The 18234-nt window shown below is 38.0% G+C and overlaps 1 protein-coding gene across 35 annotated transcripts in view; it reads left to right on the forward strand.

Moving 5' to 3' along the window:
* CLASP2 (cytoplasmic linker associated protein 2) overlaps nucleotides 1-18234 on the forward strand; it is a 271237-nt gene that overhangs the window by 63709 nt on the left and 189294 nt on the right. Inside the window, exon 1 of one of the 35 annotated variants that reach the window (XM_073333054.1) lies at nucleotides 1833-2389. The exons of the other annotated variants lie outside the window; for them this stretch is intronic. Within the exon in view, the coding sequence (XP_073189155.1) occupies nucleotides 2374-2389 (16 nt within the window). The 5' untranslated portion in view covers nucleotides 1833-2373. Of the gene's footprint in view, nucleotides 1-1832; nucleotides 2390-18234 lie in introns of those variants that run through there. 35 annotated transcript variants of the gene reach the window in all.

An 18234-nucleotide genomic window follows, 5' to 3' on the forward strand; every position in this document is an offset into this window, starting at 1 on the left:
TGCTGAGAAGAGGGAATTAAAGTAAAAGTAATTTAAAAAAAAACAACCCCAAACTTAACGTTCTTTATTTCTTTCTCCTCTTCAGTGGGCGAAAAGATTTGAGGGTAATCTGAATTGGCTGTCTAGACACAATCTTTGCAGTTATCCCACTTAAGAGCATGTCTCCACTCATAATGCCCATTTTATAAAAATAAAATGTGATAGTATGAGGTGGTGTGTTTAAAGCTTTCTGTATTACAATTTTAGGACAGATATGAGTGGAGAGGCGATGGATGAGTTTATATAGGTTTTTCCAAACAAGTGTCAATAAAAACTTTATAGTATCCCACATCACAAATATGTTTGTTTTGCCACTTATTTTGATTATTTTTAATCTTTTCCTGTGTTTCTCTCTATTGTCTCCATGTAAGTATAGTTGCTGTGGAAGCATTGATGTTACTGATATTTGCAAAGCTCCCAAATGTGGTACAAAATGCATTTATATAAAGGTTTGGGAAATATAGGCATTTGCTGAGACTGCCATGGCTATATGTGTGGTATAAATTATTACATTCATTTTATGACTAGCAAACACAATCCAAGTGGCCAAGAGGTAGTCATGTGATTTTTAGTATTCATTGTTGTTGTCCTAGCTAGCTAATAGTTTTAGGCATCAAAAACTATTGATCAGCAAGACATTAGCTGAGACAGGTTAATGTAACCCTGTGACAAAATATAAAAAAAGACTCTTGGTCTGAATTTTTTTTCTTCCAGAGTTGCTGAATACCTGCATCTCTCACTGATGTAATTTTAATTAAAATTGTTCAGAACTGTCCTTAGTAAATCAGTGCCCCTCCCTTCATATTTGAGATATTTAAAATTATTCCACAGTTAAATGCATATTACACTTGAAGCACCTCTTCTTTCAGGTTTGTCTGCCATGCCATAGGAAACAAATTGGGTGTTGGGGTCAGTTTTTGTTTAAAAAAATATAGGGAATGTACCTTTTAACTACTTACACATTTATTACTTTTTTACAATATTACACTCTTTATACCTGTATTCTTATATTATGTAATATGGAATGTAAGAATATTAAAAAATAACTAAGGACAATAAGTGGAAATAACTCACTTTTCCAGTAGACTTCTTTGGTAGATACGACACCGTTGTAGTCTATATGTATCAAGTGGGAGCGAGCAATCTGTTGCAGGTCTCATTTGAAAAGAAAGGGAAAGATTTTCTTAAGTTTCAAGTAGATTTGAATGCCCCAAATTAAATTATTGTGCATATATCTCTTAAAGCAGTTTGCTTTAAAAAAAAAAAAAAAAAGTTTGCAAGTTGTCATCTTAAAAATGCCTATTTTAATAAAGGGACTTCAATATCAAATTAGAAGAACCTTGTATCACTTTTTTGGGCACAAATTTTATATAAAAATCAGATTGTTTTTTCTTTGTATGTAGTTGAGTAGCATGAAGTGGCGTCCTTGTAAATAAGGAAACAAATAGCTATGTTCTTCCTGCATGGAGGCAGATTTGTATGCATTTTTGATCTTTTCTGCTACGAAGCACTTGTCTGTCTGTATGGTACTGGAAAATAAAACTGTTTTGTTTCTTTTTGACAAAAGGTATATTACAGACTCTCTGCAGCTGCATGGTTAATTGAATTTCTGTCTGTCTCCACCAGAAGCAATTCTTGCTTAATGTGACACAGCTTTTGTGCACACAGAAAAGCCTTTGACAAACTGCCTTTGACGTGATTTGTTTACAGCAACCAAAATATTTTTACACAATAAGAGGTTAATTGAGAAGATTTGGAATATTATTTGTGTGCTTCTTGTTTTCTATTTGTAAATAGTAAAAAATAATTATAAAGGCATAAGAATGCCTTTTAAAAGCTGCAAATCAGATAATCCATCAGATCATGTGATGGTCATTGACTGCAAAGGCATCTTTAGGGAGTAGATGCAGAAAGTGATTACTGAACACATGCCTTGTGTTTTGATGATTGCATTAAATGCTTTCTATGGGACAACGTTCATTGGCTATGAGAGATTTATTTAAATAAAAAACAGGCCAGACCCTTCGTATAGTGGAGGAAAAAAAGAACCGAAATCTACCAGTCTGTGCACCATTATTGTTTAAGATAGAATGATAGTGGATATGCTAGTTTGAAAGCGGTTTTCTGCAAGAGATAGGACTTGTATTTTGAAATGGTGTAGCAGCTGTTGGCTATTGCAGCATAGAGCTGCAGATCTGACAGGGTCACACAGTACTCTGTCTTTATGCTGCACTGGATTGAGGGTGGCGCAGGCACCTACAGTCACTCAGATAGTTGCCGTTACCTGATCTGTTGGTTCATTCAGAAAGCTCCAAGTAGCATCTAAATTGTATAATGGCTGTTGGGGATGGTGAGTAAGATTTTATGGTTATACATGTCCACTTTTTGTGTATGCTTATGTGAGCTGAAACCACCTTTTAATCTTTAAAATATTTTGGACAAATACTAATGTATGTTTTCTGTGGACTGATTGTTTTTTGTAGCTTTGCCATTTTTAGTATATTTAAACTGATAAAATAGAGAATAACCATTTGATTTGCAAGCCAAATACTTAAGTATGTCATTATTTTGTGTGGTGGTTGGGGGGAATGGGGCTGAAGAGGATGTGTTGTGTGTATGTAAATGATGGGGAAATATCCAAATGCTTTATAGTGAGAAGACAGCTTCTGAAGCAAAACCCGATTCTTTTGAAGCAAGGTTTGACCGTATTAAGTGCATCAAAGTCTTCAGTATGCAGGTTGACATCTTATCCTGATGTGCTTAGCATCAGCTGAAGTCCCATCATGCAGGATAATACAAACACCTAAAGGGTTTCTTTAGACACTAAAAATTTTAACCTTAATAAAATATTTTGGTAAATTCTTATTGTAAAATCAGGTCTTTGGACTTTTGTGGCATTTTCTGTAATTGGAATAGTTATTTTAAATAGGTTAAATGTTTCCCATGTGCATTTTGTGTTGACAGTTCTGTTCAACAAATAGAAAAAATGCTACTACCTAAGTGTTTATCTTAACAGAACTGGGTGACATCTGCTGAATCTACTGTGTTAATAAAAAACATGTAAAAGGAGAAGAAAAAAACGTAACCAAACCAATGGTTTACTTTTAGAGCTAAGATATAAATACAGGAAATAAGTGGCAAGTGCTGCTGTATTTTCTTCAGCTACAATAGCATTGTTACATAAACCATTATGAATGGACCAGTATTACAAGAAAGATGCAATAAGTTGGTTATACTTTGATTTGATATAGTGCATGTGGATAAAAATGTGGCATTGCTTGGCTTTGTTTACTTTTGCAGTTTTTCCTCAGGTGCTTGTATAATTGGATAGCCTTGGTAACCTTCTTCTGATTGTTCAGACAGACTTTTAAAAGGCTTATCTGACTTACAATAGATTTTTATATCTCAATACTCAAATTTAATTTAATTTAAATATTTATGTGCTTCTATGTGTGAATATGCATATGTATACTTTTAAAAAATCGTCTTAGAAGACAAGCTTATACTTTAACCTTGCTAAAACATCTACATGTGAATCCTGAAAGAGATCTTCTCCTTTTCTAAGTCACCCTGAAAGTTTTCTGTAGAATTTGAGCTTTTTGATATTCACCTTTTCAGCTAGTACAGTATTGCAATCAGAATAGTAATTAAAATGGCTGTATTATATTTCTAGAAATATTGTCTATTACTTATTAACATAAAAGAAAAACTATTCCAGTTACACTTGTTAGATTTTTTTTTCTTGAGCATGAGGGACACTTCCTCTCCCTCGGTCCCCACACCATTGATTCAAATTGATTTTGACCTTTAAACACTGTTGTTTTACTTCTTCTCTGTAACACCGGCAAGCTCCATTATTTTCCTCAGAAAAAGACCATGGTTTTATTTATGGAACTCAGATTGTAAACAGTTTCACTCAGGTTTTTATATGATGTACCTTTAATTATATTTGTTTTTCATGTAAGGTATCTCTCATGCATATTATAAAAATGGTTTGTGGTAACTTATAGTTCAAGGGCACAAGCCGGAGCATGTTAACAAATAACCATATTCCCTCAACAAGGCTACAGGATTTTTGCAGCTCTATGATGAATGCAGGTTTATAGAGTTGGGGGTTGTTGTGGAGCTCTTTTCTGTATAAATTCATTAGTCATTAACACAAGAACTAAGAACAAAGTACTGTTCAAGCAGGCAGCTGACATTCTGTGTAGGAGCTTTGAACAATAATGTCAGATACAATTAACAATGTGTAGGATGATTATGTAGCAGTTTGTCTTGCTTAAATCTACTGCTTCATACGTTTATGAGGAATTCAGTCTTCTGATATTGCATAGTGGAATGATTAGGATAAAGAAAACATTAGTAACTGTGCAGTCAACTTGATCCTTTTTAATAATTTAAATTTAGATTTTGCCATGTTGATTTTGTGTGTTCTAGATAACTTGTGCCTACGGGCTAGTAAACACTTCGAATATATTTTTAAGAAACTAAATGTAATCCTGGTTTTAAATCCTCATGCTACAGAATATAAACTTTTTTTCTTTTGCAAGAAAGAGAAGGAAATATATTTCACTAAGTCAGTTGGAATATTGATTTTGTTTATTTGAAATTTGTGAAGATCTATGTTAAAATTCTGGAAAATGTTCTACAAATACAGAGAATATTTATTAAATTCACTGTCCTGAATTTGTACTGTTGAATCAGCTTCAAATTGGATTAAAAGCAAACCCTGCGATATCTGATATTAAAGTTCAGCTATAGATACATTGTAAAGATAAGGTGATTATCTTACAAATTTTATTTGGGATACTGGTATTTCAGAAATGAATCTTTGGTGGGCAGTCTGGCTTATTGCAGTAGGTTTTTGGCAATTCTGCAGTTTTGCCCAGAATACAGACAGAAAGGTATATTTAAAATATGTGATTACTAAATTTTGAGCTATAATCTTATTTGCATTTACAGTTTTAATCACCGTAATGGATGTGGGGGAGAGTTAGGGGTTTTTATTTATTTTCAAGTCAGTTGTCTCAAGCTCTCCAGTGTTTTGTTTGTATGCAAATCTAAAAAAAAAAATTACAGTATATCTCAGACAACATAAATGTTTCAATTTTCAGTGTATGGAAAGAGTGCCAACATGACAATAACGTGTCTTATTTCTGAAGGCATTTCACATATTTAGGTGATTGTAGGTGCATGATTGCTTTGCAAATCAGATTCTGAGGCTGCTGAGGAGAATAAGTCAAGAACTGTTTTTGGCACTGGATTTCTTGTGAGCTGTTGCTTGAAGAGGATAATACAGCTGTCTTTATCTGCTGGTAACCAGATTAGGGCTTTTAGTATGTAGCTAATATACTTGTTGTGTACTACATCATCAATTTAGGGTGGTACACACCCTTCTTCCTAGTTTGTACTTCAGTGGTTTCGTCAAGATTTTGTCACAATATTGGCTGCTAATTAGTGCAGTAGTTTTTGTCATTTCAAAGGCACTGGGCTGCCTTGCTCAGATTTGAACAGAAAAATTGGGATATGGATAAAAATTCATTCACAGATAAAATTAGATCTGTGAAAGCGGGGAGGGGATTAAAGCCACACTCTGATTTTCCTCAGATAATAGGTCAAACATATTGTACTGACAGACCTAGGGCATTGAGGACTATCTAAAAACATAATCAGATTTGTGAGAGAACGCATTTGTCCACTCTAATGTATTTTTATTATACTTTACTTTTGTTGTGCTACACAACAGAATTAAAATATAAGGGGAAATGTATCTGCTGATCAATGGGATTTCTTAGTAGAATTCCATCTTACTTACAAGATACTTCAGTGTTAACTTTTGTCAGTTGTCACATGCCAGAATGTATGAACTCTGAGTATAAAGTAAGTTCATGCACAATTGGTTTGGGGAATATGGAAATTTACCTTTAAATCTAACTAAATATACTTGAAATATATGTAACAATTTATGCTTTCCCCTACTTTCAAAAATATTATTGTATTAATACATACGTAATCCTAGAGCACAAGTGCACTTACCTCTTATCTTACTGTATCCTGATATTCTTTCTTAAACAGCAGTGACTTTAGTAAGTCCTTAATCTTATTTACTGCTTTCTGTAAAACTTGGATGCTGTACAGTTTAATGATATTTTATTTCTGGTTGTAAATATTTTACATTAAAGATTTATGTAGCTTTACATATATTTGAAGATTTTATTGGAATTTTTAAAAAGCATCCAATGGGAATGCACATCAAAAATGGACATAGCCTAGAAGTTATTTCATTGGGAGAGAAGTCAGTTCCCAGACAACGGAGTTCACTTTATGTGAAAGAGGGGTGTAATAATCTCTTCTTCATGCTTGTACTAAAGTATATTTATGGGACATAGCTATGTTGCTAAGGACCAGCCCCAGCTCACTTTCTAAAAAAAATATTGCAGATAATGGAAATAAATCAGAAAATTCCCACTTCAGTTCAGTTCTTTTATAAACATGATGTTCCCTACCCCGCTCTCCGCCGCCACCCCGCCCCACACGTGTTAATTGTGCTTACACACTAGTATTTTCCCTAAAATATCCTTCCATTGCTACCACTGCTGCAGCTCCCTCAGTGTTAGCAATGCTGGAAGCACTAACGTTGTAAAAGGCTCCAAGGTGGCTGGCATTTTAACCATCCTGTCTGGAGCTGCAGGGCAAGTCTGGATGACATCAGGTTTGATCCTGCTCGAGTACAAGTTAGAAGAAAAACTCCCATTGACTCTAATGGAACAAGGATCTTATGATGATTGGAATGCTGGTTGCTGCTGGCACCTTGACTATACTAGGGCACCTACAATTGCTGCCAGCAATGTAGCTGCACAGGGGTTAGCAACAGTGTAAGAACTTGAAGGAAAAAAGTGTGGTGTAAACGAGACCAAAGGGAGTATGAAGATTTATTGAGCTAAAATTTTAGTTAGAAATAATTATTGAACAAATAAGCATATCCATTTACAAATATTAATATGAATGTAACTTCTTCCTTTTTCTAATTTTTTATGTGTAATTAATAATTATACCCTGAGTAGCAAAGTAACTGGAAGAAAAAGGAAAATGTATTCTGACAAGTTCCCATAGCTCCAGGCTTAAAACATTTGTATTTCATGATACAGTGAGGGAAATTATTCAGAATATTATAAAAGTGTAAACAATCTTTGTGGAATTAGACTAATTCAAAATTATTGATTTTGGTGTGTATATGTAATGTTTTAAATATAAGATTTCTTGATGAGTGAATTAAACGCTTAATTCTTTATCACAAATTCTACTTATTCCTATCTATGGAAACACTAAGTTGCACAGGAATTGTACTTAAATAAATAAAAAGGATAAAAATAGGGGGGAAATCCCTCAGTTAATTCTGTGGCTTTGTTTGAAAAATTTCCCCTATTCTCAAGTCCTTAACTGTCTCATTCAGAGGGTAAATTTACAAGTTGTGTAGCAAGAAGAACACTTACCAGTATGTATGTTGAGAGAAAGGCCGGTGGGACAGAACGGCATGTGCTGAGGAACCTCTCTTCTAGAAATGTTGCAAAGAGCACAGGGCTAGAATATAAGAGTAGTCAGCATCTTTCTTATTCCTAAGTGTTTTGTTTTGTTTTTTTAAACACAGTGGAACCTGACCGAACTAGAGGTTTCTAAAATACTCTGGCAAATCCTTGTTTCTGCTGTCAGTTTTCTAGTCTGCCTTTTCATTGCGCTGAACACTCATCCTCTGAAAATCAGGCCACATTAAGGTGAGTCTAGTTGGGCATTGAAAAGTACTAGTCACTTCTGAAAATTTAGGCCAAATTATATGGGGAGAAAATTTTTTAATTTCTGCCTCACCTTATTTAGCATCTTTTCTAGCCTTAAAACATCCATGTTTATTTCAAAGCTTTAATTTTCAAAAACTTTGAAAAAATCTGTTTCGCTCTGCATCTCACTCTTTTAATTAAAAAAAAAATAGTTGAGGATATTAGAGCAGAATAGGAAATGGTTCACACAAAATACATCTCCTATAGGTAGGGCCTACTTAATTTTTAAGCTTTTATCTATTATAATTGGAGCCGTTTAATTATTCTCTCTAGTACAGTATGTAAGGGGTGATATAAAACTAGGGCAACTGGAATTGGGTGAAATCTGCAGCATTTTTAAAGCGAATTAACTCAAAGCACATACGAAAAACTACTTCCTTCAAAAACTATGTATTTGAATAACTTCTAAATAAAATTTATATATTTTGATCTTGTCGTTTTTTAAAAAAACAAACAACCTCAATCCTGACAGCTTTTGTTTTCCTCCTCAAAATTTTCCTGCAGAGACCTTGTAATTCCTGTACCTCTTTCCATCCCCTCCTTCTGGCAAGTTTATAGTGCTCTTAGATGATCATCTTCCTTTCCAGAGTACTTGGGGGGAATGGGGATTGAGGGCACACCATGTACATGTTACAGCATTCTCTATATTTGTATTTTAAAATTTACCTTATTCCAGAGAAACATTTTTTTCAATTAATTTAGCCACACTGATGCATACCATCTAGATACCTCTAGCAGAGATTACCAGCAGTGAAATAGCTAATTTTGAGTTTTAAATGGTTATTATGAGGTAACAAAGTCAACACTCATTATGTAAAATGGGGCAGTTCAGACTTTTCTAGAGCTAGTGTTTCTACCTGCAATCTCACCAAGGCAGAATGTAAATCCTGTTTAATAGTCCTTTTTAGGACTGACAAGAAACTTAGATTTTAAGTGCAAAATAACAGTCAAAATGGTGTTTGGGGCATTGCTGTTTCTTTTAGTGACTTTCATATGAAATTTACTCTGTTTTCAAAATATAATCTGATTATTTTGAATAGCTAACCCTGCAAACTCAATATGAGATCTGAAAGTTGACAGCTATTGTTTGATGCATGTATAATCTACAGCAATTGTTTCTATGAGCCATGTTCTGCCCTCAAAAAGAAAAGGAGTACTTGTGGCACCTTAGAGACTAACCAATTTATTTGAGCATGAGCTTTCGTGAGCTACAGCTCACTTCATCGGATTATATTTGTGGAACCCCAATGGGATGAGAGAAGTCTGGCCCAGCTCAGTCTCCAATAGCTTTCTAGCTGTACAGAACTAAGGAGCAAATCTGTTGAGGAAGAAATTGCTGTTGATATTAAATAACATTTTAGGATAGGAACATAGGTTAAATTTTGAAGAAAACATGGGGAATTCCACAAATCTATGGAGAGAGAACCCACATCCACACGCTAGCATGGATTTTCTGTGACACTTGTTTCAAGTGGCCTTGCTTCTGACCAGCTGTGTAGTTGCTGTGTAAAGGCAAGGCTGGTCGTTTATGATCTAAGAAATAAGAGTAGCTCACAAGCCTCCCCATTATTATACAGTGTCCCAGTTATCGAATAATCAGATGGTAAGACCCCTTAGTCCTTATTGATATAGGTCAATTTAGAATACCTTGTTTAGGTGTGAAAGTTCTTTACAACTTTGCCTGTCTGAGCCATAAACTCCACTGAACATACCACATGATTACTTTAGAAGTATTTTAGCTTTAAAGGATTGAGTACAGGATTTTGTATGGCTTTTATAGAATATCCCCACCACCCCCAAACAGACAAAATAGCATACAAGTTGCTATGGGGAAAGCAAAAATGGTCCATTCTGTAATAGCTTCCTTTGAAGAACAAGTCCTTGTAGTCTCTTAAGACACATTTTTTAAAAAAGACTGTGTGTGTGTCTAAAACAAGTATTTGTAATTTGTGAACCAATAAATATTTAAATAGTCTCAAGTTTGCAACACGTATGGTGGCATTTTTGCGGCCATTGGCATGTTTTCTTCTGTCTGTTAGCTTTCATTTTTAAAAATAATGGTAATATGTGTTAACCAAAAAAGTCTTTACAAATAATTAAAAAATTACACATTTAAAATGTTTTCTATTCATTTAAACAAACAAACCCAGAGAAGCTTAGACTATTGATGGTTTTTGGGAAGAGGGACTGGGTTTGGGAATAGTTAACTAGAGCCTGAACTGTTCGGCATCTTTCAGTGGGAATTGTACTGGTGTGCATTAGGCCAGGTCTAGACTAGAAACTTTTGCTGGCATAACAATGTTAGCTAGAGGTGTGAGGGTTTTTTGCAAAATTTGTATGTTGGCAAAAGCCTTCGTGTAGATGCAGATATACTGGTTTAAAGGTGCTTTAGTCGGCGTAGTTTATTTTGCTTACCAAACTGGTATAATCTGTATTGGCAAAAACACTTTTTTTTTTTTTGGCCAGTATCAGCTTTACCTACACTTGGAGGGTTTTGCCAGATATCCATAAGGCCAAACTTTTTAGTGTAGATTAGGCCTGAGTCTGAAAACCCCTGTATATAGAGTGGTATAAGAAAGATAAGGTATGAAACAAACCTTCATTAAGCAACTGCTTAACTGATGGCCCATATCACCTTTCTTACGGGTCTTTTAATTTTGACTGCTTAACTCCTGGGAAAAAAAGGAGTTGAAAATGTAATTTAGTTCTATAGTTTTATGTTTTGTGTTTACAAAGGTGAAGTTTTATCCTTAACAGAGCTAATAGTATAGGATGTATAAGAAGACAAAAATAGTATTGGTCTATGATTCAGTAAACAGAAAAGCAGAACAGTTGGTCATATTAGCCATTCAGGTTTTCAGAATTAAATTACACAACCACAATAGAAAATAACACTTATACTCAGTTGCTGTCTGGGGAAGGTGACTTTGTTTAGATTTTTGACCAAGAGTTCCTCAGAATAGGGGCTCACTTGTGCCAACTGATCATCATCTCTGGTGGTGTTAACACAACAGAGAAAAAACAATTCAGGCCAGCTCACAAGACGGTTTGGTTAATTACTTACATGCCAATTTACCAAGGTCTCCTTCCCAATGGATTTATAATAGTCAAACCTTTTAACTTATTTTCCAATTATATTAGCCCCAGGATTAGATTAAAACTAACTACCGGAGACACACTCCTGCATTTGACAGACTGCATAGACTGAGGACAGTTCAAGAAGCTTACACACTTGGTGTCCTCTTATATTTGTATACACCTACACCTTGAAAGGAAGCTTGAAATCATTAACTATGATACACATGTACAGTGTTCTAAAATCTTAGTTAACAATAACCTGTTCTGCTTCATAGCTACAATCTTGATTGGAACCTGTTACAAAACAAGGTCATACACTGTAACTCTTTGACAGTCTTTAAAACACAAGCATGTGTGCTTCCTTACTAGTTAAGAACCCAGTTTCAGGGAGTAATCAGTTGACTGATTTGGGTCATTACTCAAGAGAAGGTCTCTGTGTTACTTATTGCCAGAACTTTCTCCAGCCATCAGCTTTTAGCTCAGTTGTTGTTCACAGCAGGAGTTGATACTGCAGACACGGGTGGAGCAACGGATGGACACGACTGTAGTCTTTTTCTTGTGCACTAGCCGGCAATGTGAATTGCTGGAAAATAGAAAGAGCCAGTTAAAGGTGTCTGTCTGAGATAGGTACTTGGTGTCGCAAGGAGGACTCCCAGGTGGCCACCCAGGACTGTAGTCTTCTCCTTTCCAGGTGTCTTCAGCTTTTGGAAAGTGATCTGCTGAAGGAGACAGGTTGTTTTATCCTATTTCGTTTTGGTGGTTTCATAGTTGTTCCTTTTCTTGGAGGTGCTGGTGTGAACCGGTGAGATGGTGATCCATACTTACAAAGGTTTAAGATGTCTAGCTAAAATGAGTCATCCTCTCTCACTATCCAGTCAGGGAATGAGACATTAATTTTTGGGTTCTTGCAGCTGGGACTGGAATTTTCCAGTGTCTGTGCAATACATCTTTTCACACTAGCTTGTGTAAGGCAAATTAGGCCATAACTGTTGGTACAGCCATATTGTAATATATCTTGAACACCATAGCAATCTGCCCTTCCCTCTATATGATATTCATATTTTGGTATTCCAATACTGAATAAAAATATTTATCCCATCCCTAAGTTAAAGTGAATTAAAACGAATAAAAATAAATTGGCTTCCTTCCTTCTCCTCTTCCCAACTATCTGCCACATTGATCAAAGGAAGTTAACAATTTTTAACATGTACATGACTGTTCATTGTGGCATGACTTCAAACTGCCAATTAGATTACTCTTCAAGCTTGTTCGTTCTTCTTCTTTTTTTTTTAGCATGCCGTGTATGTTAAAAAATCTCATACTATAATATCCCTTTAAAATAAGGGAAACAAAAACATTCATTTTGTTACTAGAGGAATGCTTTTACTCATAAATTGATATGCTAGTTCACACTTTCAGCATCTGTGCAAACTTGAGTTTGATTTTATTTAACTTCTCCTTTGAAATGGTCCATAATTACTCTATTAATTGAGGCTGTGAAAGATCAATTTAGCCTGTCTGCACAGATATTGTTGAAAACATCTTGTAATTTTAGTAATAAAAAAAATGATTTATGGAAGCTGTGTTTGTAAATATTAACACTGATTTTATCATGAGATATTTTGTCAGGGTAACAAGCCAGAAAGATTCTTAGCAGTGTTTTGAATAAAGTTGCTGTGGCTGGATTGCATTTGGCAAAGCAAGAGAGGAGGAGATCACATTGGTCAAGATGCAAAAGGAATTTTAGCTTTGGGGACTGAGGAAAGGCAGGACTGTAAAGATGTTTTGTGGAAGGATTTGGAGACAAGGTAGGTGTGTGTGTGTGTGTGTGTGTGTTGAAAGTGCTGAGTGAAAGAACCCCCAGATTAGACCGAATGAAAGTAATAGTATTGTCTATTGTGATGAAGAAAGGAGAACACAGTACATAACTGTTTTGTCATAAAATTGCAGTGGGTTTAACTTTTTGTTGCTTGGGAATGTAGTGCACGTGCTTCACTCTCTTTACCAGGCTTAATAATTGGGGTTGTAGGTGTGTGGTAAACTTGTAAGCAATGACATGGAGAAAGACTTCTTTGGTAGGAATAGAGAGGAAAGGTTATCTTTTTGCCAGGGTTATAGAGGGAAAAGTGATGGAATGTTGAAGCTTGGATGTGTAGGAGGAAGAAGAGATGATGTGTTTAATGCTAATAAGCATGTGGTACTGGTAAGGTGCTTATGAGTTTGGGAGGAAGATGCGATTCAGCATGCCAGGTCCTGTTATTGACACTTGGATTTAATCTCACCAAGTTCCTGTTGTCTGTGTAACTACTCTGTGGCAACCACTTCTCCAAATTTGCATCCTGGTTATCAGGCAAAGCATATTTTTACTGCATTCCGTCAAAATCAACTGAAGTATGGTGAAAGAGGCATGTGTCAGCCATGCTTATCTTTATGTGAAATCTGAATCCAGGTTTATCAGAGTAGTTTGGAATATGGCAAAGAAATACTCGAGGAGGAGATGGGGATATATTTATTAAAGATATACTGTGGGAGGGGGGAGAGAACATATTTACTATAGTGTGTTACCAAATCTATTACAAACCAACCAAAGTAAAGTTGCCCCAAAGAACTGGGTTAAGAATCTTTGATAAACTGTGTTTCCAGCAGTGGTATTGTAATTTGTCATTCTCCCTCAAGAACTCCAAGCAAGAATGAACATGGCAAGGTGAAGTTCAGGAAAAATGTACATTGTATTTCATCAGCAATTTCCCAGAGCCTGTAATTAACAATGGGTGAAAAATCCATTTGTGCATTGAACTCCAGATCTGCAGCACATAGACAGTCAAAGCCATACTTTAACTCCCCCCTCCATTTTTGATATGATTTTTCAGTAGGCCATGCTGAGACAGATATTGTGCTCAATGCATCAAATGAAAAGGATAGTAACCTCTCTTCAGTGCCTTGTACTGGACCAAGGCAAAACAGGGCAGAGCCCTTTAACTACTGTAGGAATATGCCATAGGAAAAATATTCATTAAACTATCCAGGGGAAGAGAAACTGACAATGAAGATGCAGTTGGAAAACAGAGAGAATGCAGGAATATTATATTGAGACAACTCCTTTGTGTTCTCAGCCTACTCATGGTCCCCCATGCACATGCTTCCTATTCCAATCGTCCTCATATTGTTAGGACCCCACAGACCTCCGTGACGTTTATGTAATAGAATATTTCTTCTGTTAAACCCACTGTGATTTTTCTTCTTTACTGGGATTGTTACAAAATTGTGTAATTTTGACAGATCAACAGAAAATGCTTTCATACATGAAATGTTTTTATAACTGTCAAAGCAGTGCAAGAATTATACCATTCTCTTGCTCCCACACTCTTCTTCATATGAGAATTAAACATAATCAGGAAGCTGGTGATAAATTAATACAGACACCTGCTTAACTTATGTCCCACAACAGCTATGGCTTGCAATGGATATCAGTTTTTCTTCTTTGAGGAGTGTCCTTGTGGGTGCTCCATTTTAGGTGTCTTGACGCCCTGCACTCGTAATCGTAGATTTGTAGTAGCAGTGCCCGGTTGGGTCGCGCACATGGTGTAGCCATCTCGCGCCACTCAGAGCGGTTACATAGTGGTGCACAGCCAGCCGTCCCCCAGTTCCTTCTCTACTGTCTTTGGCTTGAGTTGGAGCGATTAGCAGAGCCCTCTCTTAACCTCTGATAAGATTTATAATAGGTGGTTCATACTGATAGTTTTAGCTTAGTTGTAGTTAGTTTCGCTATCCACTTGCCTTACCATAATTTCTTTAAAAAATTTTTTAAAAAAAAAATCCCTTTACAATCCCTATCTACCCCTACCTCTCTAGCAGGTGTACATCCTTAGCCTCAAACAGAGTTTATCCCTTTTTCTCCTCTGAGACTGACTCTCTCATGCACGGTCGGCTCACCTGGCTTTAAATGCTGCCTGACTTGCAGACTCTCCATACCAGTCTCTGACAGTCACACTCAGTGTCTGCTGCCTTGGCGAGACGCACGTTACTCAAAAGTGCCCACACTGCAGAAAACTAACAGCTAGGACAAGAAAAGCCAGGGATCTCCAAGTGAAGCTCCTCATGCTGGGGAAATCCCTCAGACCAGCCTCTGACCCAAAGTTTGAGTCACCCCCTGGCCAATGGTCACCAGCAGCAGACTCTGACAGGGGTGTTTCACTTGAACAATGGCTGCCAAAGAGCCTACTTCTAGAAAAGCTACCAAAAGTGGTCGCAGACATCCCTGCACTGAGAATCGCCTAAAAGAAAGTGATCTCCAACTGAAAAATCTGCCCTGGTACTGACCGCTCCGAGAGCTTGACTGTGAGGCACTGTGAACGTCCGATGCTGACAGTTCCCAAAAAGCTAAAGACCCTATGCAGGCAAGCTCTAATGAAGGTTCGCACACTAAAGTTAAATCTTCCAGCTTGGCACCCAAGGAGCTGAAGAAGATCTTGGCACGGAGCACTACAATGGCACCACCTGCTGTACCTATGCCTCACAGCTTCAACTGATGCTCCTGGTCTGTCCACAAAGCTGTATCTGGCACTGAGCTTCATGGTTCTGCAGCAATTCATGAGGCATGCGGACCTGATAATGGCCTCAACACCTGAATCTCCTTTACTCAGCATGGAGGATACCCCATCCAGATCAGTACCAACCCAGATGACTGCTCCCCTTTCATTACTGCAGATCAGCCCCCCCCAATCTCCAGCGATGAGGAAGAGGATGATGATGCAGTAATATATACTCCTCACCTCTCTTCACCCAAGCCAGGACCATCTCATCACCAACCATCTGCAGATATACGACGATGATATGATCACCCCGAGGCACCGTCCCCCATACTATTCCCACCTAACTGGTCATACTGGGATACATGGGCAATATATAGGGCCCAAAACTGCAGGCTCCCTAACCCACCTAAGTCCAGAACATCCCCGTCCCCTTCGCTAACTGTCCCGGCACCCTCAGAAACACAAGAGGAAGACGCTGAGGAACCTGACGCCACAGCTGAACATGAGACTTTGTCACCTACTCACCTCTCATCTTTGTCACCGGACAAAACCACAATGCGACCACCATGGGGGATGATTTCAAATCCTTTCAGGACCTCTTCAAAAGGGTTGCTGAATCCATGGACGTTTTGTTGGCTCAGCTACCAGAAGCTCAGTACAAGCTCACAGACATACTCCAGACATCCCCATCGGCAAAGATAGCTCTGCCAATTAATGATGCAATCATGGAACCTGCAAAAATAATCTGGCAGACACTTGCTACAGTACCACCCTCATGTAAAAGATACGACAAAAATTGTTACATGCCCGCAAAAGGGGCTGAGTTCCTATTTACACACCCTGCACCAAACTCTTTAGTAGTAGAGGTGGTCAATCAAAGGGGGAAACAACACCACTCTCGAATGACCCCATATAAGGAGGACTGGAAAAAGCGACACGTTTTCGGGCAGATAGCTTACTCCTCTGCTATACTTCAGTTCCGCATAGCCAACTATGTGGCCCTTCTAGCCAAATATACACACAATCTGTACTCCAAAATGTCAACTTTCATTGAAAATTTACCAGATGTCAAAAAAGAAAAGTGCAAACCTTTCCGAAGGGGGTCTCATCAACAGGATGGCCCTCCAGGCCTTCCTTGACTCCGCAGACATGGCAGCACAATCCATTGCGACATCTGTGGTCACGTGCCATGCATCGTGGCTCCACCTCTCACCCCAAGGGAGGTCCAGGCAACAGTCAAGGACTTACCCTTCGAGGGGAAGAAAGTATTTCCAGATAAAAACTGATGTCTTGTTACACACCCTAAAAGACTCAAGGGTGACCTTAAAAACCCTTGGGATTTACCTACTTGCAAACAAAGAAACAGAGGAGCTTTTACAATCAGAGATTCCGGTGTATGCCATACTCTCAGCCCCAAAGACAGTACAACCTATGGTGTAAACAAAGACCGAACAGACACTGGCAGAACCAAGATCAGACTTTGATGTGTCAACTATCCACTTCTAGACAATCATTTTGAAGCGTGGTCGAGGGCATGAGACCTCCACACTCTCCTACTCCAGAACCAGAAACGGTCCCCCGCCCATTTGGAGATGGTCTTTCACCATACTATCCAGTCTGGCACACCATCGTGACAGACAAGTGGGTTTTAGAGATTATCCAGAAGGGCTACTCCATCCCCTTTATTTCTGTCCCACCTACCCACCCACATGCCGCGTCCATCTTCAGGGACCCATCTCATGAGTACCTGTTACAACAGGAAATAAATGACTTCATACAATTAATTGCCGTGGAACCCGTACCATCACAACACAGGGGGAGAGGTTTTTATTCACATTACTTTCTAATGCAGAAAAAGACTGGCAGGTGGAGACCCATCCTGGATTTAAGAAAATTCAGCAGATTCATGAGAACACATTTCAAAATGGTGACTCTAACCACAATAATTCCGGCATTAGAGAAGGGAGATTGGCTCTCAGCCCTTGACCTTCAGGACTCTTATTTTCATCTTACCATCCAACCGTCTCACAAGATTCCTGAGATTCACCCTAGGGAAACAGCATTTCCAATACAGAGTACTACCTTTCAGCCTATCCACTGCCCCAAGGGTTTTTTCCAAGGTTCTCGCTGCTGTTGCAGTTCACCTACGCAGTCAGAGTAATGATATTTCCATACTTGGCCAACTGCCTCATACAAACACCAACATGGCAAGAAGCTATAAACGCCACGCAGAGCACAATAACCCTTTTCACAAACCTAGGGTTGCAAATAAATGTGCAAATGTCCACACTGGTTCCTGTCCAAAAGTTGGAAGGCATAGGAGCCTGTCTCAACTGTCTAACAGGAACACTACCCCAACAGCACATCCTCACCCTAGTCAGCCTAATTTCAAAAGTGAGGAATAGCCAACAAACATCCGTCAGAGCATGTTTACAGCTCTTGGGGCACATGTAGGCAACTACGTTTGTTGTCAAACATGCCAGATTCCACATGAGATGCTTGCAGGCCTGGCTTTGAACAGTGTGTATACCTCACAGACACACACTCACCAGACGCCTCACAATGCCACGCAGAGTAAAAGACTCATTAACATGGTGGACAAAACCAAAGAATGTCTGCTCAGGAGTCCCTTTCCAACAAAGAACTTCAACCATGACAATCACAAAGGTGCTTCTCTAATAGGTTGGAGGGTGGGGGGGGGTGCACATCTACTCAACAATACGGTCAAGCGGAGTCCAACCTGCATGTAAACT

This window comes from Lepidochelys kempii, chromosome 2, assembly GCF_965140265.1.
Source record: "Lepidochelys kempii isolate rLepKem1 chromosome 2, rLepKem1.hap2, whole genome shotgun sequence".
In the NCBI taxonomy this organism is placed as follows: domain Eukaryota; kingdom Metazoa; phylum Chordata; order Testudines; family Cheloniidae; genus Lepidochelys; species Lepidochelys kempii.